This window comes from Mobula hypostoma, chromosome 15 (assembly GCF_963921235.1).
Source record: "Mobula hypostoma chromosome 15, sMobHyp1.1, whole genome shotgun sequence".
NCBI lineage: Eukaryota > Metazoa > Chordata > Chondrichthyes > Myliobatiformes > Myliobatidae > Mobula > Mobula hypostoma.
In genome coordinates this window covers 20,244,952-20,269,531 of record NC_086111.1, presented here as the reverse complement: position 1 = coordinate 20,269,531, position 24,580 = coordinate 20,244,952, and the positions used below count along the sequence as shown (strand labels likewise).

The 24,580-nt window shown below is 43.9% G+C and overlaps 1 protein-coding gene across 2 annotated transcripts in view; it reads left to right on the top strand.

Annotated features, from left to right (window-relative positions):
• The window catches only part of srgap3 (SLIT-ROBO Rho GTPase activating protein 3), a 289,258-nt gene that overhangs the window by 118,580 nt on the left and 146,098 nt on the right, over positions 1–24,580 (top strand). For both annotated transcript variants that reach the window (XM_063067831.1, XM_063067830.1), the window contains exon 3: positions 15,059–15,221. In XM_063067831.1, the coding sequence (XP_062923901.1) occupies positions 15,059–15,221 (163 nt within the window). The remainder of the gene's footprint in view (positions 1–15,058; positions 15,222–24,580) is intronic.

Genomic DNA, 24,580 nt, shown 5'->3' with positions numbered 1-24,580 from the left:
AACGGTGCCGGAGAACAGGTTCCTGCCTTTACTGTGGGCGATCCAGGACACCTCCGGGTGGCATGTTCCAAGCATCCACTAAAAGAGAATACCCATCAGCAGGGAGGGGAATCCTGATGGGTCAGTTCTCTCTTCAGTCAGCTTCCCCTAATTCTGTCATGCTCGCAGCTTCCTTGTCGTGGAGGTCTCAGACCCATGAACTTAAGGCGTTTATTGGCTCTGGTGCAGCTGGGAATCTTATGGACATCGCTCTTGATCAAAGATGGGGCGTTCCAACTCAGGAATTAAGAGAAAGGATCAACATCAAGGTGCTGGACGGTCGAGCTCTGGGAACTGGCCAGATCCAGCTTTCCACCCAACCCCTCCAACTGGTCTCGAAGGCAACCATCATGAAGAAATATCTTTCTGTCTGGTTAGTTCACCTGAACTGCCTCTGGTACTTGGTCTCCCCAGTTATCCCGACATAATCCACAGATCGATTGGTACTCCAAGTGTGGGGACCGGCATGCCTGTCTACCTGTCTGGGTCCAGCTCAGGCTCCATTCCATGAATCCCCTCCTGTGTCAGCTAAGGATGTGGACCTGTCTGGGATTCCGGCTGAATATGTGAATCTCCTTGAGGTTTTCAGTAAAAGAAAGGCCACCACCCTGCCCCCACACTGGCTATACAACTGCGCCATAGACCCCCTACCTGGCACTAGTCCTCCCCGGGGCCGGATCTTTTCCCTCTCTCATCTTGAAACGGTGGCCATGGAGGAATACATCAAGGAAGCATTGGCCATGGGGTTTATCCGTCCGTCAACCTCGCCCGTAGGAGTGGGCTTCTTTGTGAGCAAGGAAGATGGCAAGCTGTGTCCCTGCATCGATTATCTGCCCCTGAACAACATCACTGTGAAGAACCACTAACCTCTTCCCTTGCTGGCGTCTGCGTTTGAACATCTCCAGGGAGCAACTACGTTTTCCAATATTGATCTGCACAATGCTTACAATCTGATTTGCATAAGAAGGGGATGAGTGGAAAACAGCTTTCAACACCTCTAAACCTGAACCTGACATCACAACGCTAAGCAGTATTGCACCCATATTGTACTGTCTCAGTGCTTTTATATTTGTGTGCTGTAGCACTTATTCTTTATTCGCAGTTATTTTGTAAATAACACTATTCTTTGCATTCTGGTTAGATGCTGACTGCATTTCATTGGCTTGGTATCTGTACTCGGCACAGTGACGATAAAGTTGAATCTATTCTAATCTAATGGCCACTATGAATACCTGGTGATGCCTTTTGGTCTGGCCAACATTCCTGCTGTATTCCAGGCCTTGGCTAACGATGTTTTCAGGGACATGTTGAACCAGTTTGTGTTTGTATATTTAGATGACATCTGTATCTATTCCTGCTCTCATCAGGAGCACGTCCAGCATGTCCGGAGAGTACTCAGACGCCTTCTTGAAAATAACCTGTACGCCAAGCCTGAATAATGTGAATAAAGACCAGATGTCGTTTTTGGGCTTTATACTGACCCCATCCAGTGCTCAAATGGATCCTAGTAAAGTTCAGGCAGTTGCAGAGTGGCCCAAACCGTTTACAGTCAAACAGGTACGGCGCTTCATGGGGTTTGCGAACTTTTATTGCTGCTTCATCCGGAATTTCGGCTCTATTGCGGCTCCAATTAATGCACTCACCAAGAAGACCTCGGCAGGATTCCATTGGATGGACGATGCCGACCAAGCATTTTCTGAGCCAAAGCGACGCTTCACCACTGCCCCACTGCTGCAACATCCAGACCCATCTCAGCCATTCATTGTCGAGGTGGATCCGATGTAAGCATTAGAGCCGTACTCTCTCAGCCCTCATCTGCGGATAGCCGGCTGCACCCCTGTGCCTTTCTTTCCCGTCACTTGACTCTGGCCGAGAGGAATTACAACATTGGGAACCGGGAACTTCTGGATATCAAGGAGGCCCTGGAGGAATGGCGACAGAGGCTGGAGGGGGGGGAGCATCCATTCTTGGTCTGGACAGAGCACAAGAACTTCTTCAATATTCAGGATGCTAAGAGACTCAACTCTCGTCAAGCCCAGTGGCTCTCTTCTTCACACGGTTCAATTTCGTCCTCACTTATCATCCCGGCAGCAAGAAAACAAAGGCTCTCTCCTGACAGTTTGACGGATCTGAGGACAATGCTGAGGAGAATCCAGAGCCCATTCTTCCTCGCTCATGTATCGCTGCTCTGGTGATCTGAGGAATAGAGACAGAGGTGAGGGCCGCCCAACAGTCGGACCCAGGCCCGGATGGGGTTCCTCCCAACCAGCCGTTTGTCCCTGCTGCGGTGCATTCCAAAGTGTTGGAATGGGGTCACTCCTCCAGTTTGGCTGGACATCTGGGAATCCAGTGGACTTAAGAGTTTGTAAAGAGACAATTTTGGTGGCCATCTATGTCCCAGGATGTCCACGACTTTGTTTCTGCCTGTCCCACCTACGCTCGGAAGAAGATATCATGCCAGTGTCCTGCGGGTCTGTTATGTCCACTGCCTGTGCCCCACTGCTTGTGGTCCCACCTCTCAGTAGATTTCATCGCTGGTCTGCCCCAGTCATTGTGGATCGATTTTCCAAGGCTGCCCACTTCATTGCCCTCCCCAAGCTCCCATCAGCTCATGCGACTGCCACACTCATGGTTCAACATGTGTTCAGGCTCCAGGCTTTCTTCAAGACATAGTGTCTGATCGTGGACCACAATTCACTTCCAGCTTTTGGAAGGCTTTCTGCTGTCTTACAGGAGCTACAGCCAGCCTCTTGTCTGGGTTCCACCCTCAATCTAATGGCCAGACTGAGAGAGTGAACCAGGAGTTGGAGACAACCCTGCGCTGTCATGCCTCTTCCGACCCCACGTCCTGGAGCTTCCAATTGGTTTGGACAGAGATTGCCCACAATAACCTCCAGTCATCCTCCACCAGTATGCCTCCCTTTGAATGCTAGAAGGGATTCCAGCCCCCACTCTTCCCTGATCAGGAGATTGATGTAGGAGTTCCTGCTGCCGAACAGCTGATCCAGCGCTACAAACGCACCTGGAGACGAGCCAGGGCTTCTCTGCTGCGCGTCCAAAAACAACATTCCCGGCAGGCTGATTAGCTCCATTGACAGGTAAGACCATTCAAGCCAGGAGAGGATGTGGTTGGCATCAAGGGATCTTACCCTGAAAGTCGAGAACCAAAAATTGGCACCGCGCTATGTGAGACCGTTTGTAGTGGAAAAGGCTGTCAACAAGGTGTCCCATAGATTGCGTTTACCAGCATCACTGAAGATCCACCCAGTATTCCATGTTTCCCAGCTCAGGCCGGTTACTACCTCTCCCCTGGCCCCAGTCACCCCACCTCTCCCTCCTCCCCGCCTGGTAGATGGTTCCCTTGTCTGTACTATGCAGCGCCTCCTGGCATCTCACCTTGTGGACTGGGAAGGGTATGGCCCAGAAGAATGTACTTGGATCCCAGCGAAGGACATCTTGGACTAGTTGCCAATCTGGGACTTCCAGCGGACACAGGTCTATGTCGCATCAGGGGCTGTGCCTAGAGAGGGGGACCTGTCACAACCGCGGATTCAGCAGCACAGTACATATGGCAATTGCGCTTGTGAATTTGCATGTGTCAGCTAATTATTATTTAATCATGATAATAATTAACTCCATACTTGTCGTCGTAGTGCTTGTCGAGACTTGGACAGAGCATGGCAATGCTTCGCTGCCTGTTTGCTTTCGGCCTTCCCAGAGAAATTGGACTTTTGAGTTAACCGACTTTGAAGACTAGCGGTATTCGTTTAATGTTTAGATTTTCTTTTCAGCTGCAGTGTAGGCTTCATTTCCCATTTGAGAGTTTTAGTTAACGGCCCTGTTTGGCCTAGCGTTTATTGTTTATTTTCCCTTTAACACTGTTCGCAATAAAGTTTGTGAACTATCGACCTGCTTCAGTGTCTCTCACTCCACTCTTGGGCCATATCCGAATCTGGTGACAAGATGAGTACAATTAGTAAGTTTGCAGATGATACGAAGCTTGGTGGTGTTGTGGATAGCATAGATGACTGACAAAGAATAGAGCAGGTTATAGATCAGATGGGCGGAGAAATGGTAGATGGAGCTTAATTCAGCCAAATGTGAAGAGCTACACCTTAGTAAGTAAAATGTAAAGAGATGGTACACTGTTAAGGACAAGACGTTTAGTGGAGTTAATAAGCAAGGGGATGTTGGGGTACAAGTTCATAGCTCCCTGAAAGTGGCTGCACAGGTTGATCAAGAGGTTATGAGGTTTATTAGTCGAGTCATTGAGTTCAAAAGCCAGGAAATTATGTTGCAGCTTTATATATCTCCAGTTAGGCTGCATCTGGATTGTTGTTTTCAGTTCTGATCACCCTGTTGTGGGAAGGATGATGAGGCTTTGAGAGGGTGCAGAAGAGGTTTACCAGGATGTTGCCCAGATTCGAGGGCACATGCTCTCATGAGAGATTGGACAGATGTGGGTTGTTTTCTCTGGAGTGGCAGAGACTGAGAGGAGATCTGATAGAGGTTGAAAAGATTCAGAGGCATAAGATAGCGTAGGCAGGCAATATCGTTTTCCAAGGATTGAAATATCTAATAGTAGATGGCATGCGCTTAAGGTAAGAGGGGGTAATTTCAAAGGAGATGTGACAGAAAATCTTTCACACACAACGTGGTGAGTACCTGGAATGTTCTGCCTAGGGTGCTGGTCCAGGCAAGTACGTTAAGGACTTTTAAGAGATGTTTAGATTGGCACTTGAATGTGTGGAAAATGGAAAGATATTAAGATTGTGTAGGCAAAAGAGATTAGTTAGCCAGTTGGTTACTAATTTAATTGGTTCAACACAACATTTTAGGCTGAAGGGGCTGTTCCTGTGCCATACTGTTCAATGGTCTATGTTCTTTTACATCATTCTCGTGCTATGTACCTTCTACTGGCAACTCGGACAATGTGATTCTTGAGATGACAGCCAAACCCTCAGATGTGCCAATATTCGAAGGCTTTATTGCACTGGAAGTTTACTGGGATATCAGCACTTCTGCACTCCACCAGCACTGAGGCCAGGAGATGATCAATAAAATGAAAGGTTTGGGGTAAATCTGAAATAAAAAACATTTCAGAAGCATTTAGATGGGCACTGCACTGTGGACACTTTAAACCAATTTTTATAATATTGGTTACATTGTAAATACAAGTTGGTATCCATCCTTTAACCTCTAACTTTATTAGTTTTTTCTTTATATATCATTTTTATTTTTATATAATTCTTTATTCTTTATAATTTTTTAATTAATTTTTCTATGCGTTTCTTCAATACAGCAACAAAAAGAAACCATCAACGAAATGGAGATTTATACAGTGCAAAACAAACGTGTCCAATATATAATTCATAACATTAAGGAAAAAGCACCCAAAATAAATTCATATAAAATTAGTGTCCTCCCCAGCCTCCCACTATAAACCCCAGGCCAATCATTTCTATGTATAAAAGAAAAATTAATCGGATCATTCAACCCCACAGAGCTGTAAATAATATATTAAAAAAAGAAAATATAATGCCAACTACCAAAACTATAATGTAATTCACAACAAAAAACCGTTTAGTAGGACTCAAGTGCATGTCTACTTCACCCAAGGTGCCAAAAAGAGCAATCAGAGGGTTAGGTTCTAAGTGGCAATTAAGAATATGGGATTTTTATTAAAATTTCAAAATATACTTTATTCAAAAATAAAATTATATACAATAAACCATTCAATGACTCTCAATCCTTTGTATACATTTCCCTTATGGTCTCTAGATATCCATACTTTTGGCCACCCACATGGCACTCCATTGGTTCACCTTCCCACACCATTATTGAGGGGTATACTCCCCGCCACCCGACCCCTGCCACTCCCGCAGGAGAAGAACCCTAAACTGTGGTCCTTCCTCACCGGGCCCTTGCGGTGGCTGCACCGAGTTTCAGTGCGTCCCTCAGCACGTACTCTTGCAGCCGAGAATGTGCCAGTCGGCAGCATTCTCCCACGGACGTCTCCATGTGCTGGTAGATCATCAAGTTTCGGGCCGACCAAAGAGCGTCTTTCACTGATTTGATGATCTGTGAGCAGCACCGGATGTTGGTCTCCGTGTGCGTCCCCGGGAACAGCCCGTAGATCAGAGAGTCCTCTGTTACGCAGCTGCTGGGGATGAAACGTGACACTAGCCCATCCATCCTCCTCCACACCCTCTCTGCGAACTGACAGTGTGCAAAGAGGTGGGTCACAGACTCCTCCTCACTGCTGTCCTCCCGTGGACAGCGCGGTGTGCAGATGACGTTCCGGGCGTACAGGAGGGATCTGACTGGGAGGGCCTCTCTCACCGCCAGCCAGGCGAGGTCCTGGTGCCTGTTGGTGAGGTCTGGCGATGAGGCATTTTGCCAGATGAACTGGATGGTCTGTTCAGGGAACCACCTCACTGTGTCCATCACGTCCTTCTCCTGCAGTGCCTGCAGGACATTATGTGCCAACCACTGCCTGATGGCCCTGTGGTCAAAGGCACTGACCTGGAAGAACTTTTCTAGGAAGGACAGGTATGGCGGCAACGACCAGCTGACTGGGGCGTCGCGCGGTAGTGGGGCCAGACCCATCCTTCGTAGCCAGGGTGACAGGTAGAACCTGGGCACATAGTGGTACTTGGTACCCACATATCTGGGTTCTACACACAACTTGATGCAGCCACACACGAAGCTGGCCATCAGGATGAGGGCGACATTGGGGACGTTCTTGCCCCCATTGTCCAGGGACTTGTGCATGACAGTCTGTCTGACCCACTCCATCTTGGATCCCCAGACGAATCTGAAGACAGCTGAGTTGAAAAACTTCTCTCCAGAATTCGTCTAGATTAGGACAGGCCCAGTACATGTGGATAAGAGAAGCCTCGCCCGCTTTACACTTATCACAAATGGGACTAACGTCAGGGTAAAACTGTGATAATTTAGTTTTAGACGTGTGAGCTCTGTGTACAACCTTAAACTGCAAAAGGCAGTGGTGAGCACATAAAGAGGTTGAGTTGACTGACTTAAGAATTGAATCCCAAACTGCATCAGATAAGGAGATATTTAAATCATGCTCCTAGGCAGTTCTAATTTTATCAAAGGGGGCACGCCTCAAGATCACTAACTTATCCCGAATAAAGGATATTAAACCTTTATCCAATGGATTAATACAAAGAAACAGGCCCACAGCGTTTTTCTCAGGCATCTGAGGAAAGTTTGACATTAAAGGGTTAATGAAATGTCTAATTTGAAGATATCTAAAGAAATGAGTATTAGGTAGGTTAAACTTTACAGACAGATGTTGAAAAGTTGCAAAACGATTACCTATGAAAAGATCTTCAAAACGCCTAATACCCTTTCTGTACCAATCATGAAATGTTGAATCCCGCATGGAAGGTAGGAAAAGGTGATTGTGTAAAATAGGGCTAGAAAGAAAGAAACCATGAAGGCCATTATATTTTCTGAACTGAGCCCATATTCTCAGAGTATGTCTAATAAGAGGATTAGCAATTAGTCTAGGCAAATGACAAGGAAGTTGTGGATCGAAGAATTATAATTATTGAATGTTGTTTGTTGCATGCCATGCCCTAACCAACACACCACAGCAAATTCCGAATACAGGTAATTGTCCTGTATATGGCAAATAAGGCTGATCCTTGATTCTTGATTTTAAATGCCAAAGCTTAGAAAACGTTTGGATTGGTGTGGATAAATATGATGACTGTCACAGGCACAATGGGCCAAAGGGCCTCTTTCTATGAAGTGCTGCTCTCTGAACAGCAGAATTACCATCTCAGGTCAAAGATCCTTTGTCAGAACTGGATTAAAAAAACACTAAAGGGAAAATCAAACTAGTTTGCAAGAAAAACTTTTCAAGGCTTGTTGCTGATTTAGTGAAAATCAGAAGGTTCAGAACCTTAGCTTGTGATCTGAGGAACCAATCTGGATTACAAGAATGCTGTGTTGGCGTGAAAAAAATAAACTAGATGATAGAAATCTAAAGAAAGATGTAAAATGTAGGAGACAGTCAGTAGGCCAGGTAACTTTTGTAGAAAGAGAACCGGAGATGAAAGTCTTCGATTGGATATGTTAACTGTATCTCCCTCCACAGATGCTGTCTAACCTGCTGAGTGTTCCTGGCATTTTCTGTTTGTATTTGACTTATGTTCATGTGGGTTAAACAAAGACCCACATGAATTAATTTGCATATTCCTGGAATCCCTAGCCATATTTTATCAGTGAACCAATATTGTTGAATTATTTGCTCTTAAGAAAATAGTATGACGCTGTTGTGTTCAAATTAAGTCAAGCATCCCAAAGAATATGTAAATGGACCAAACGTAATGCCAGGAAACCGAATGAGAAATTAGAGCAGGTGACCAACAGCTTAGTCAGAGGGATAAATTTAAGAGTTGCCTTGGCAGTGTGAAGTGAGGAGGATAGGTCACTGTGTCAAGTATTTATCCAATTCCCCCTTTGAATCCCTTATTATCATCTTACAGGCAGGACACTTAGATGATAACCAAACTTTTAGCCTTTCCTTCTTTCTCCTGGAGCTTTGAATCTGAGCCCCAAGTCCTTCAATAATGTACATAGCAATGTGCAAATTCTGGCCATGAGATGTTATTAAGGGCATTATTCCCTTTGACAGTGACTATGGAGCTTTCTGTTTCCTGACCTTTCTGAACCCCTCTGCAACTTTTGAAAATATCCTCCATGATATGCCTCCTACTTTGCCTAACTCAATGGCTGCCTTTACACACATTGTCAAAACCAAAACACAATTGGCCATGGCTTCTCCTTAGACTGAGAGGCAATTGGCTAGTGAGTAACACACATCAAAGTTGCTGGTGAACGCAGCAGGCCAGGCAGCATCTCTAGGAAGAGGTACAGTCGACTTTTCGGGCCAAGACCCTTCGTCAGGACTAACTAGTAAGAGATTTGAAAGTGGGAGGGGGAGAGGGAGATCCAAAATGATAGGAGAAGACAGGAGGGGGAGGGATGGAGCCAAGAGCTGGACAGGTGATTGGCAAAAGAGATATGAGAGGATCCAGGGACAGGAGGCCCAGGGAGAAGGAAAAACCTGTCCAGCTCTTGGCTCCATCCCTCCCCCTCCTGTCTTCTCCTATCATTTTGGATCTCCCCTCCCCCTCCCACTTTCATACCTCTTACTAGCTCTTCCTTTAGTTAGTCCTGACGAAGGGTCTCGGCCCGAAACGTCAACTGTACCTCTTCCTAGAGTTACTGCCTGGCCTGCTGTGTTCACCAGCAACTTTGATGGGTGTTGCTTGAATTTCCAGCACCTGCAGAATTCCTCGCGTTTACGGCTAGTGAGCATTTAGTTGGTGAGGTAGTGAAGGTATTGGAGAAAATCCTAAGGGATGTGATTTATCTAAATTTGGAAATTAGCAGGGCTACTTGGGAATCGCCATTGTGACTGTGTGGAGCAAATCATGATTTAACTGAGCTTTTAAAGAATCGTGAGGGTAGGGCAGTGGGCGTGATTTTAAAAGGTTGCACGTGGTAGGCTAGTCCAGAAGATTAAGGCACATGTGATCTATGGTGAGATGGCTAACTGCATTCAAAATTGACTTTGTGGCAGGTGACAGAAGGTAGTGTAGAACGAAGTCTAAACAGTGATGTATCCCTTATTATTAGTGATGTAAATAAATTGGATGTGAATGTAAGAAGTTTATGGATAACATGAAGTTGTTAGAGCATTGTGGAGAGCAAAGAAGCCTATATGAAACTACAGCAGTACATATGCTCAGCGGCCATTTTATCAGGTCCAGGAGTGGAACCTGGTGTGTTCTTTTGCTGCGATAGCCCATCCACTTCAAGGTCCAACATGTTGTGCATTCAGAGAGGCTCTTCTGCACACCACTGTTGTAATACATGGTTATTTGAGTTACTGTCACCTTCTTATCAGCTTGATCCAGTCTGCTCATTCTGCTCTGACCTCTCTCAAGCCTTGACAAGCCTCTTTCACCCAGAGAATTGCCACTCACTGGATGTGTTTTTTTTGTTTTTCACAGCATTCTCTATAACCTCCAGAGACTGTTGTGCATGTAAATCCCATGAAATCAGTGGTTTCTGAGATACTCAAACCACCCTGTCTGGCACGAACAATCACTCCGCGGTGAAAATCACTTCGATCACATTTCTTCCCCATTCTGATGTTTGGTGTGAACAACAACTGAACCTCTTGACCATGTGTGCCTGCTTTTATGCATTGAGTTACTGCCACATTTTTGACCGATTCCATGTTTGCATTAACAAGCAGGTGTTCAGGTGGACCAAATGAAGTGACCGCTGAGCATAGGGTAAATGTAAATTGGGCAGAAAACTGGCAGATGGAATTTAATCCCAATAAATGTAGATGATACACTTTGCAAAGTTATACAGTGAAAGGACAATTACAGTAGGTGGTGGGAACTTTCAACGACCATTTCCTCAGGGTCCATGGTTTCCACTGGTTATGCCTCTGTGAGACACCTTGGAACATTTCTACTTTGCGTGAAGGCAAGTCTCTGAGGGAGTGGTCCATCTGAACGATTGTAAACAGTGGAATGTAAATCTGCGATCTGGTCCGTCAAGTTCATTCTCCAACTCTAACAATATGGAAAATGACTGATATCTTAAGTCCGCTATGGATCTGTGAAATATGGTGTTACTTCTAATCATAGTAAATGCTAATTGACCAGATCACGTGAGTGTAATGATGGGCTCTGTCCTACTGTTGTAATACATGGTTATCATAATACACCGTGAAAGACAACTACTTCATCAATTCATATCAATCACACTTCCTAGATCTGGAAAGAAGTTTAGAAGTACATATTCAACAAACACAACTGTCCTGTTAGGTCACAGGTTCAATCTGGCTGATACATTGCTAGCATATGTAATCACTTCAGTAGCTATAAGCTAACTACTGTAAGAGAAGTTGCTTTGACTACTTACAACTTGCATTAATAAGCTAGAAAGGTCACCTGTGGCAGACCTGGGTTTATAACAGACAGTAAGTGTGCTTCATTTGCTTTCTTCATCATACACATCACAAGATGCATGATAATAGATAATAGGTGCAGGAGTAGACCATTCAGCCCTTCGAGCCAGCACCACCATTCACTGTGATCATGGCTGATCATCCACGATCAGTACCCCGTTCCTGCCTTCTCCCCATATTCCTTAACTCTGCTATCATTAAGACCTCTATCTATCTCTTTCTTGAAAGCATCCAGAGAATTGGCCTCCACTGCCTTCTGAGGCAGAGCATTCCACAGATCCACAGCCCTCTGGGTGAAAAAGTTTTTCCTCAACTCCATTCTAAATTGCCTACCTCTTATTCTCAAACTGTGGCCTCTGGTTCTGGACTCCCCCAACATCGGGAACATGTTTCCTGCCTCTAGTGTGTCCAATCCCTTAATAATCTTATAAGTTTCAATCAGATCCTCTCTCGTCCTTCTAAATTCCAGTGTATACAAGCCTAGTTGCTCCAATCTTTCAACATATGACAGTCCTGCCATCCCGGGAATTAACCTCGTGAACCTCCACTGCACTCCCTCAATAGCAAGAATGTCCTTCCTCAAATTTGGAGACCAAAACTGTACACAATACTCCAGGTGTGGTCTCACCAGGGCTCTGTACAACTGCAGAAGGACCTCTTTGCTCCTATACTCAACTCCCCTTGTTATGAAGGCCAACATGCCATTAGCTTTCTTCACTGCCTTCTGTACCTGCATGCTTACTTTCAGTTACTCATGAACAAGGACACCAAGATCTCGTTGTACTTCCCCTTTTCCTAACTTGACACCATTCAGATAGTAATCTGCCTTCCTGTTCTTGCCACCAAAGTGGATAACCTCACATTTATCCACATTAAACTGCATCTGCCATGCATCTGCCCACTCACCCAACCTGTCCAAGTCATCCTGCATTATCTCAACATCCTCCGCACATTTCACACTGCCACCCAGCTTTGTGTCATCTGCAAATTTGCTAATATTACTTCTAATCCCTTCATCTAAATCATTAATGTATATTGTAAATAGCTGTGGTCCCAGTACTGAGCCTTGTGGTGCCCACTAGTCACCGCCTGGCATTCTGAAAGGGACCCGTTAATCCCTACTCTTTGTTTCCTGTCTGCCAACCAATTTTCAATCCCTGTCAGTACCCTACTCCCAATACCATGTGCTCTAATTTTGCCCACTAATCTCCTATGTGGGACCTTATCAAAGGCTTTCTGAAAGTCCAGGTACATTACATCCACTGGCTCTCCCTTGTCCATTTTCATAGTTACATCCTCAAAAAATTCCAGAAGATTATTCAAGCATGATTTCCCCTTCGTAAATCCATGCTGACTCGGACCTATCCTGTTACTGCTATCCAAATGTGTTGTTATTTCATCCTTTATAATTGACTCCAGCATGATGGACAATGGAGGATTGTCTTCAGGACCTGGGAAGGTGAGCTGTTTAGAGGCAGGAGCAGAGACTCCTGAACCTCTGCATCTGGTTCACATTTCACTGGAGTCAGGAATGGTTGATGGGAAAACGTAAAAGAAGCTTTCCTGTCTATCCATCCTAGGGTGATATAATGTGTTGAAGCTATCCGTACAACTCTAACCTTACCAAACTCGGCAATGGAACACTACAGATCACATCTCTCACTACCATGGACTCATCTTCCATTGTGCCTTTGTTTTTTTTTTTGCTTTTTTCATATTTTAAGGTCAAAGTAAATTTATTATCAAAATAGGTATATGTCACCATATACTAACTTGATGTTCATTTTCTTGCAAGCATTTAGAGGAAAACTAAGACATACAATAGAATAAATACAAAACTACACACAAAGGCTGACAAACAACCAATGTGCAAAAGAAAACAAACTGCAAATAAGAGAAAGTAAATAAATAATATTGAGAGCATGAGTTGTAAAGTCCTAGATAGTGAATCGTACGTTGTGGAATCAGTTCCGAGTCAAGGTGAATTAAGTTATCCACTTTAGTTCAGGAGCCTGATAGCTGTAGGGGATATCTGTTCCTGAACCTGGTGGTGTGGGACTGAAGGCTCCTGTACCTCCTTCCCAATGGCAACAGCAAGAAGAGAGCACGGCCTGGATGATGGCAGTCCTTGATGCCGGATGCTGCTCTCCTGTGGCATCACTCCTTGTCAGTGTGCTCAATGGTGAGAAGGGATTTTCTGTGACGGGCTGAGCCATATCGACGACTCTGTACAGGTTTTTCCATTCCTGGGTGTTGGTGTTTCCATACCAGGTTTTGATGCACAGACAGGATACTGTGCATCTGTAGACGTTTGTCAAAGTTTTCGATGACCTGCTGAATCTGTACAAGCCATGCGGTGGATTGTCTGTATAGTTTATGTTCTGTGTGTTGTCCATACCTACAGGTCCGTCATGCTGCTGAAAGTATGTTTGGACCTCACCGCACTTGTACACATGACAAGAAATTTGACTTGACTTGCGGACAGAACTTTAATCTCACAAATGTTTGACTTTGGGGTGGGTAACACCAGGAGCTTGATGCTGACCTCTGACATGCTGCACAACATCCTACAACCTTGCTGGATCTTGCACTGCCTTTGCATCCAGGCAGCTTTCTCAGCTGCATTGAAACATGCAGCCGGTAATGGACGAGCTGTGTCAGAGTTGGAGCCTGTTCAGAATGATTAACCAGACATACAGAGGAATGACAGGTATTCGTCAGAATGACAAGAGAAGTGTAAGTAACGCTGAGATCTCTTGGCGTGCTGGAAATCGTGATTGCAGTCAGTCTTTGACATGTATATAGAAGTATCAGTCTTTTATAGTCTCTGATACTGGTTAACTTACCTTTCCGAGCCATCCTGCTTTAAAATCAAAGGCAACATCTTTCAAACACCCAGGAATTAATGTGAGTGCTGAAGGGAGTAGGCAAAGTTAAATACCCTGCATTGTTCACAATATCTTATATTTCCTTCTGATGGCATTAATGTTTAACAATGAGCTATGACTTCAAAACCTGCAAACCCTGTTTGATGTTCACCTATCTGCAGTGTGAACCTTTATCTATTTCCGACAAGTCTCACCGATAAAGTTAATGGCAATAATCCACTCCCACATCCATATTTATTAACCCCGTTTTTCAGCTGGGTGTTTGACTGTGGGTCTGTGAGGTATTATCTGTCTTTCCCTGCTTTGCATTCATATAAAAGGAACTACAGTAGCTATTTAAAAAAAGGTTAATAAAAATGTATATTGATAAGAAAAATGGGCATGTAAATAAAGAACTAATATAGCACCAGAGTACTAAGGAAGAGTTAAAAATACTTACTTATTAATCAGAATTAAAATCAGGTTTATTATAATTGACATATCTACTAAAATTTGTTGCTTTCTGCCAGCAGTACAATGCAAGACATAAAATTACTGGAATTATTTAGTGACAGAAATAAATAAGGAATACAAAGGGTGAATGGTGAGTTCATGGATTCAGAAATCTGATGGTGGAGGGGAAGAAGCTGTTTTTAAAACGTTCAGTATGGAGCTTAAGGCTCCTGTACCTCCACCCCGATGATGGTCAGGTGAAGAGTGTATTTTCTAGATGGCGAGGGGCCTTTAAGGATAGATGCCACCTTCTTGAGGTGCTACCTCTTGAAGCGTTCCTCGATGGCGGAAAAGGTTGTTCCCCTGATGAAGCTGACTGAGTCTGCAACTTCTGTGGCCTCTTGCAGTGGTGTTAGTTTTTTTTAATGCAGCCAGTAGGCAAAGGATTTTTGTTTAATTTGCTTTTAATCTGGACCCTGGGTCATTACGAACTTGAGGGAGTTCTGCACTGCTGCGTGTGGGGACAGGTATGCTTTCTCATGGAGGTGCCTTTGCCTGTTCAGCTGACAATCATTTCATGCAGAAAGGGAGGGTCTGTGAGATTTGCTTCAACTCCAAGGGAAGTGTTGAGTGAAATGAGCATTAACACTGACTGTACCTCTTTAATTCCCAGGAAAGACCAACATCTACTGTCACCTGTGAACTGCTGGTACCTGGTCCTCAATCAGACACGACGAGAGAGCAAGGACCATGCCACACTCAATGACATATACACCAACAACATCATCGTCCGCCTAACGCAGATCAGCGAGGACGTAATTCGGCTCTTTAAAAAGGTTAGTTTATTCATTTGACAACTAAAAGAATACCTGCAGATACTGAAAATCTGAGGTAAAAATCAGAAAGGGCTGGAAACATTCACGAGGTCAAGCAGTGTCTGTGAAGGGAGCAACAGAGTTAATGTTTCAGGTCTATGAGTTTCTGTCTGTTTCTCCAGCAGTTTTTGTTTTCACTGCCATTCAAGCAGATAATAGATAAAAGTACAAGACATATTATATAAACACAAGTGATTCTGCAAATACTGGAAATTCAGAGCAACATGCACAAAATGCTGGAGGAGCTCAGCAGGTCAGACAGCCTCAATGGAGAGGAATGAACATTTGATGACTCAGGCTGAGATGAAGGGTCTCAGCCCGAAATATCGACTGTTTATTCCTCTCCATTGATGCTATATAGTAACTTGGCTTATCAGCTTCTACGAAAGTTCCTTGAGACTGAAAGGAGCCCACGTCCAAACTGAGAAGGCCTGAGTTTCTACTCCCACGTGGTGCAACGGCACACAGTGATAGATGGTCCTGCAAGCATGGTGGTGACACCTAGAGGCCAGGGCATAAAACAACTGGCCCTGTCTGAGTTACTCTGGCCGTCAAGGGACGTGTCTCTGGAACTTCAGTGACGCATTGCAAGCAAAAGAGGAGCGTTTGGCAGCTTTGGGCCCGTACTCCCTGGAATCTAGAAGAATGTGGGAGGATCTCATTGAAACCTACCAAATGTTGAAAGGACTAGAGAGGGTGGATGTGGAGAGGATGTTTCTGATAGTGGGGGGGTATCCAGAACTAGAGGGCACAGCCTCAAAACTGAGAAGCGACCTTCTAGAACAGAGGTAAGGAGGAGTTTTCTTAGCCAGAGAGCGGTGAATCTGTGGAATGCTGTGCCACAGACTGTGATGGAGACCAAGTCCGTTGGCATATTTAAGGTGGAAGTTTATAGTTTCCTGATCATTCAGGACATCAAAGGATATGGCAAGAAGGCAGGTGTGTGGTGTTGAGTGGGATTCGGGATCAGTCATGATGTAATGGTGAAGCAGACTCAATGGGCTGAATGGCCTAATTCTGCTCCAATGAATTATAGTCTTATAGTCTTATGGAAAGTCGTGATCTTCGCAGAGCATGGCAATGCAGTTTAGTCACAAGAGGCCTGTGGTTGAACTATTGGGAGCCACAGCCTGCAGAACAATAGATTGACACCCACCAACCATCATCTGCTGAGCTTCAACACTGTCAGGTATAACACCAACAAAACAAATCGCTGTTAAAAATAATCGGGAAGGATTAATCAAGCTTTTCTCGAGGTTGGGGGTTGGTATGTACCCATCTGAGGCTTTGGACGGGCTTGGAATCTGGCGCGGCTTGGTGTAATCAGCAACACCAAGGGCCATGTTGAGGGATTAAGTGACTCCTTCCTAGTCTAGAATTCACTCGAATGAAGGTGTGGCTGGTCAGCTTGCATTGTAAACTGGTTTGGTGGTGTTGGGGGTGTCATACCCTCTGTTGTAGAAGGGTCCTGGGAGATTCCACTGCTACTGTAATAATAATAATAATAAGGCATCCGTTAGTCTTGCGAGACCATGGATTTGTGCCTGGAAAGTCTTCACTTTCCAGGGCGCAGGCCTGGGCAGGGTTGTATGGAAGACCGGCAGTTGCCCATGCTGCAAGTCTCCCCTCTCCACGACACCAATGTTGTCCAAGGGAAGGGCAAGGGCGGATACAGCTTGGCACCAGTGTCGTCGCAGACCAATGTGTGGTTAAGTGCCTTGCTCAAGGACACAACACACTGCCTCGGCTGGGGCTCGAACTCACGACCTTCAGGTTGCTAGTCTAATGCTTTAACCACTTGGCCGCTGCTACTGTACTCAGGTGGTTAAGACCATAAGACATAGGAGCAGAATTAGGCCATTAACATGAACTAGCTCCAATCATATTCCAAGTCCCATCAATGGTACGATCCCAATGATTAAGGAAAGTTATCAATAAGATTGAAAGAGCACAGAGAAAATTTACAAGGATGTTGCTGGGACTTGAGTTATTGAAAAAGGATAAAACATTATTCCCAAGAGCATAGGAGATATACTGAGATATACAAAAGGAGGGAGAATTAAGAACTAGAGGGCATAGGTTTAACATGAGGAGAAAGATTTAATCGGAACCTGAGGTGAAACTTGTTCACTCAGAGGGTGGTGTGTGTGTGTGGAAATGGTTGAGCCAGATACATTAACAACATTTAAAAGACAGGGTCAAGGAAGGGAAAGTCTGTGGGACATGGGGCAAACGTGGGTAAATGGGACTAGCTTAGATGGGCAGTTCGGTCAGCATCAGCATGTTGGGCTGAAGGGCCTCTATGCCTATCTATCTCTCTGGATGCTTCCACTGAGCTTTCTGGACCTGCTTGCTTGTGCTCATTTGCGTCCATCAGTTGAAGCATCTCTGCTGCATGAGCCAACTGCAAGTTACAGCTATTTGTCAAAGAATATTGGCAGTTACCAAAGCTTTCTGCAACTAATTATATTCTCAAAATGTAGAATCAATTATAATTTTAAATGTCGGATCTTGGTTTAAAATAATGTCATGGGTTCTTTTGCAAGGTCAGTAGTGGATTTGTTTTAAATTAAAGTTCAAAATTCAAAAGTTCAAAATAAATTCATTATCAAAGTACATATATGTCACCATATACTATCCTGAGATTCATTTTCTTGCGGGTATTCACAAAAAATACAAAGAAACACAAGAGAATCAATGAAAGATTCCACACAACAAAAAAGTGCAAACAAGCAATGTGCAAAAGACAACAAAATGTGCTAATACAGTACAAAAAAGGAAAAAAATAACAAATTTTAGTAATAAGTTAATAAGTAATAAATATTGAGAACATGAGTTGCAGAGTCCTTGAAAGTGAGCCCATAGTTTGTGGATATTCCCACTATCCAAATCGTTGACATACAATGTGAAAAGAATCAGTTCCAACACTGACCCCTGCAAAACACCACTAGTCACCGAAAGCCAACCAGAAAAGATTCCAGTTATTCCCACTCTTTCTGTCCTGCCAGTCAGCCAATGCTGTATCCACACTAGTATATTTCCTATTGTTTAGCAGCCTCATGTGAGGCACCATGTCACAGGCCTTCAGGAAATCCAAGTAAATAACATCCACTGACTCTCCTTTGTCAATCCTGCTTGTTATTTCTTCAAAGAATTCCAACAGATTTGTCAAGCAAGATTCCCCCCCTTAAGGAAACCATGCTGATTTGGGACTATTTTATCATGTGCCTCCAAGTACCCCGAAACCTCTTCCTTCATAATGAACTCCAACAAGTCAGGCTAACTAGCTTATAATTTCCAGTCTTTTGCCTCCCTCCCTTCCGAAAGAATGTAATGATATTTGTAATTTTCCACTCTTCCAAAAGCATTCCAGAATCGAGTAATTCTTGAACAATCATTACTAGTGCCGCACCCTCTCCCCCGCAATCTTTTCGCCTACCTTTTTCCGACCCCATGGGTATAGTCCATCCGATCCAGTTGACTTACCTACTTGCAGACCTTCCAGCTTCCCAAGCACCTTCTCCTTAGTAATAGCAACTGAATTGAATTGGATTGACTTTATTACTTGCATCCTTCATATACATGAGGAGTAAAAATCTTTATAAGTCTCTGTTCAAATGTGCAATGTGCAATTTTAGTAGTTTATAATAAATATTATGTACGACAGGATAGTCAATATAACATAGAAATACAGTTGTGTCAGCATGAATTAATCAGTCTGATGGCCTGGTGGAAGAAGCTGTCCCGGAGCCAGTTGGTCCTGGCTTTTATGCTGTGGTACTGCTTCCTGGATGGTATCAGCTGGAACAGTTTGTAGTTGGGGTGACTCGGATCCCCAATAATTTTTTTTTAGATTAGATTATGAGGACACTCAGTCCTCGCTTATTGTCATTTAGAAATGCACGCATTAAAAAATGATACAACGTTCCTCCAGAATGATATCACAAGAAAACACAGGACAAACCAAGACTAAAACTGACAAAACCACATGATTATAACATATAGTTACAACAGTGCAAAGCAATACCATAATTTATAAAGAGCCCGACCATGAGCACGGTAAAAAAAAGTCTCAAAGTCCCGAGAGACTCATCATCTCACGCAGGCGGCAGAAGGGAAAAACTCTCCCCGCCATGAACCTCCAAGCGCCGCCAACTTGCCGATGCAGCACCACTGGAAGCACCCGACCACAGCGGACTCTGAGTTCGTCCAAAAACTTCAAACCTCCGACCAGCCCCTCCGACACAGCCTCTCCAAACACCATCCTCTGCCGAACGCTTCGACCCTACCCCGGCCGCCGAGCAACAGGCAAAGCCAAGGATTCGAGGCCTTATCCTCCGGAGATTCTGGACCACACAGTAGCAGCAGCAGCGAAGCAGGCATTTCAGAAGTTTCACCAGATGTTCCTCCATGCTCTCACATCCATCTCCATCAAATCAGGATTGTGCATGGCTCCCTACTTGACAAATAACAGACATCACCACCGGAGTGGCCACTGCGAGCTGCATCGTGCCGCCATCTTCTCCTCCCGCCATTTTGAGGCCCTTTTTACACCCTGTCTTTGTAAGTGTCCTGAATAGTAGGAAGTTCACGTCCACAGATGTGGTGGGCCGTCCGCACCACTCTCTGCAGAGTCCTGCGATTGAGGGGAGTACAGTTCCCATACCAGGCAGTGATGCAGCCAGTCAGGATGCTCTCAATCATGCTCCTGTAGAAGAGAAGAAAGCACTCACTTCTCTGGCCTGACAATGTATTGGAAACTGAAGCCCTTTGCAAGGAGTTGCATTTCTAACAGAGGTGAGGAAATGGCTTGGTTTGAGTTTGCAACTCTTGCTGAAAAGATTCTTGTGGAACAAGGACTTCTGCTATTCAAGTGGCCATTCTTCACGTGCAATGTGAAGTTGAGCTCAGTCAAAGCTCCAAATAGTCCTGCACCCTGCCCTGCCAGGCTGTTTCAACAAAACCACAACAAGCTGCTGCCATTTCTCCTCAGATATCTGCACACAATTGCCAGCACTGTTTATATTACCATGTCATCCTCCTCAATCATGCAGTGTATCTGTCCCTGATGTGCTTCTAGAACATTCTCATTTTTCCCTATAACTGTATTACTGAGCTTCCCGATGAGGAGCACATCCGGGATTTGCCGCCGATAGCATTCTGACTGGTGCCTCACCATCTGGTATGGAGGGGCCACTGCACTGGATCAGAACAAACTGCACACGGCGTAAACTCAGTCTTCTCCATTGTGAGCACTAATCTCCCTGACATCAAGAGCACCTTTAAAAGACAATGCCTTAAATATAGATATATCAGCACATGGAAATCTAGATATACTCTATAGTACAAACCTCCAAGCAGACCACAACCTTGTCAAGGGGTTTGGCGGCTTACTTAACTCAATGACCCAGACAGCTGTGTCGGCTGGAGTCAGGGCTTTATGCTTTGGCTCTTGGTAGGGTGACCCATGCCAAACAGGTCAAAGGGTAGAGTCCAGACTAAGAGTGTTCCACTGGTGCTCTTGGTTCAGGGGCTTCAGCTCAGAGCTAACAACTCTGACTAGTCAAAAACAAAATTGTCACGGAAATAGCATTGAAGAATCCTTCTCTATCTGTGTACTATGGTACAGACAGACCTTCAGTACTGCCCTAAATGGAAGCAGCCTAACAGGCAGTAAAGAAGTAAGTATATAGAAAATGCACTCTGTATATACACACAGTATATGTAATTGTAACTTATGGTATATTTTATGTACTGCTGCCATAAAACAGCAAGTTTCTCATAATTTGTCAGTGATAATAAACCAGATTCTGATTCTGACAGCAGGGGAAGTGGAGAAGCATAGAGAGGGAAAAATAATGAGGAAATATTCCTTGCAGTGATCTAAGTGGCAGATCTTTATCTCTGAACACAAAAATCAGCCCAGGGCCATCAGCAATCTTTCCACATCTGTAACACAATGAATGAGCCAGCTTGCTTTCAACTGCTGCACTCTTTGTTCCCATTTTTCTGCTTGTTATTTTTTGCACAGATGACAAATGCCATTAGAACAAAAGCACCATCAGGGTCCCCGTTAAGATTGTTACTTTCTCCCTCGAATAATGGCCTATGTTAAATATTTCAAATTAATTCCTTAAACTTGTATCGCCACCAGAATTCTTTGCTGACAAGCTTTTATGCAGCAGTTCGAGCTGCTTGGTGTGACTGATCCAAGTTTGACTGCATGAATGAAGCCCTGTGGGGACTGGTATGTGGCTAGCAGATGAATTTCAACACAGAAAAACAGGGAGATGTCACGTTTGGTATGAAAACAGAACACAAGGAAACAGGAGCAAGAATAAAGCACTTGGCCCTTCAAGCGTATAAGATGATAGGAGGCATAGATGAGGTTTAAGGTTCAAAGTAAATTTATTATCAAAGTACATGTATGTCACCATATAATGCCCTGAGATTCGTTTGCTTGCAGGCATTCATAGTAAATACAAAGAAACATAAGAGAACCAATGAAAATCTACACAAAAGATGGACCAACAGCCAATGTGTAAAAGACAACTAGCTGTGCAAATGCAAAAAGGAAAAAAAAACAAACAAAATAGTAATAATAAAATAATTAGCAATACATATTGAGAATATGAGATGATGAGTCCTTGAAAATGTATACAGGTGTCCCCCGCCTTTCGAATGTTCGCTTTACGAAACCTCACTGTTACGAAAGACCTACATTAGTACCCTGTTTTCGCTTTCAGAAGGTGTTTTCACTGTTACGAAAAAAAATTCAGCGCGCGGTAAAAAATCAGCGCGTGAAAAAAGGCAGAGCGCGCCCCGAGCAGCCGCTCTCCTCCGGATTGGGAACTCCTTTGCTTTAACACGTGCCTGTGAGCAGCCGTTTGCAAGATGAGTTCTATCGGAAAAGCCTGAAAGAGCTCGTAAGGGTGTTACACTTATGGTAAAACTAGACATAATTAAGCGTTTTGATCGTGGTGAACGAAGTAAGGACAACGTGAGTTTGGCTTGTGGAAGCTGACGAACACGATGTTGAAGAAGTTTTGGCATCCCATCACCAAGAACTGACAGATGAAGAGCTGATGCAATTGGAAGAAAAAAGGATAACAATCGAAACTGAATGAGTGATGATAAAGTACGACTTTAATTTTGAAAGGGTACGTCGGTTAGGAGATATTTGCAGAATGGTTTGAGTCCTTATTAAAGAACTGTGTGATAGAAAAATGCGCAAGGCTCAGCAGTCAAGCAAGCCTTCCACATCAGCCACAGCAGATGACGAACCTCAACCTTCGACATCGAGGCGGGCAGTCATAGGAGAAGATGAGCTGCCTGCCCTGATCGACGATGAGATGACACCCCCGTGTCCCACCACCCCAACTCCCAAGACACGGACAGATACCAATTCGCGGAAAATGCAACAGTAGCGGGAGGCACACAACACATCTTTAAGAAAAAAGCCCAAATAAACATGCTAATTCATTAGGTGCCGCCTAGCACGTAATTGTCGGCCCAGATCAGTGCCGATGCAATCGGCAATCGCCTCTGATCTGCGCCGACATTTACGTGCCAGGCAGCACCTAATTAATTGGCATGTTTATTTCGGCTTTTTTCTTAAAGATGTGCTGTGTGCCTCCCGGCTACCCCTGCGTGCTTCGCAGCAATATATCAGTCGGCGGCCCGGAGGGTGGGGCCACTGCACCACCCAGCCTGCGACGACTCAGTCTAACACACCATCATCAGTGTGCTTGGCGCTGTTTTCCCAATTCCAGTAAGTGATACTACACTGTACATACATTATTTCTACTTTATATAGGCTGTGTGTTTTTACGTGTTATTTGGTAGATTTGGCAGCTTCATAGTTTAAAGGTTACTGGAGAGCGCGTTTATGCCAACAGCGCTTGCGTGAGATTTTCTGCCAAGAGCGCTTGCGTGAGATTTTTGCTACGGAGATCTGAGCAGGCAATCGTTGTACAGAAGTATTTCTACTTTATATAAGCTGTGTATTTATCATATCATTCCTGCTTTTACTATATGTTACTGTTATTTTAGGTTTTATGTGTTATTTGGCATGATTTGGTAGGTTATTTTTGGGTCTGTGAATGCTCACAAAATTTTCCCATTTAAATAAATGGTAATCGCTTCTTCACCTTACGACATTTCGGCTTACGAACCGTTCCATAGGAACGCTGTACCTTCGGATGGCGGGGGAAACCTGTATATAGGTTGTAGAAACAATTCAGTGTTGGGGGTGAGAGAAATTCAGTGGATTTATCTCCTCTGTTGCATGTTGCACCAGCAGATTTTTCATACATGTAAATGTATGTGGCGAATAAAGTTGATCTGTGAACTTCTTTCTAAGTGAACTTCTGTGAACTTCTTTCCAAATTCATGTTTGGAAATCTTACATACCTTATGTTAAAAAGAAATGATAACACAAGAATGTTATTTAGGAATAACCCTGAAATTCTTGCGATCAATTGGCACAGGATGTTTCTTGAAGAGAGAAGAATGATGTAACAGAGAGTTGTGGCAGAATAAGTAAAATGTAAGGGTTTACAAAACACAGATACAATTCCTATAAACTAAAAAGACAGTATAATAAATTGCACACAAATGAATCATCTGTGGCAGAAACTGAGATAATGGATTCTCGTTCACCCTGTGTTACTTTCATATTTCTTCTTGATGTTCCTTACCCCATTCCAAATAAGCCTGAGCTGCTCTCTATATTTATATCTTTTTTCTACCACTTGGGTGACTTCACACATTTAAGATATTATAACAATTCCTCAGATATCCTTTTAACACAAATGGTTTAAAAGCATTTTTTGGAGACATAGATCTTAGTTAGCCACCATTAACACTGTAAAGCTAACATAAAACTCCTAACTATAATCACATCAGTCATTGATATGCTAAATGATATTTTCCATCTGTTCTACAAGCTTCCTTAAACTAAGCAATTTAAGAGTCAGTTTGTCTATTTGAAACAACCCAAATTCAACAACTCATTGTCTTATAATCTACCCTTGAGCAATAAGACAGGATGCTGTGAGCTAACATCTTCTTTTACACAGAGAGTACATCTGCAAAATACAGAGCTTGTTTGCAAAGGTGTTCTATAGAGAGTATTTTTAACTTCAAGCTGATTACTGCTTCTCTTTACATTTTCAGAACTGAAGACTGCCTTCCTTTTAGGACCAGAAACTAAACAATCTCTTAGTTTGAAGTTTAGATACAACGGTTTTTGATCTTACAATTGGCAGCAGTGTTTAGAAAGCAAGCTAAGCCAAAAATCAAGGAAGAAGCCACCTGGC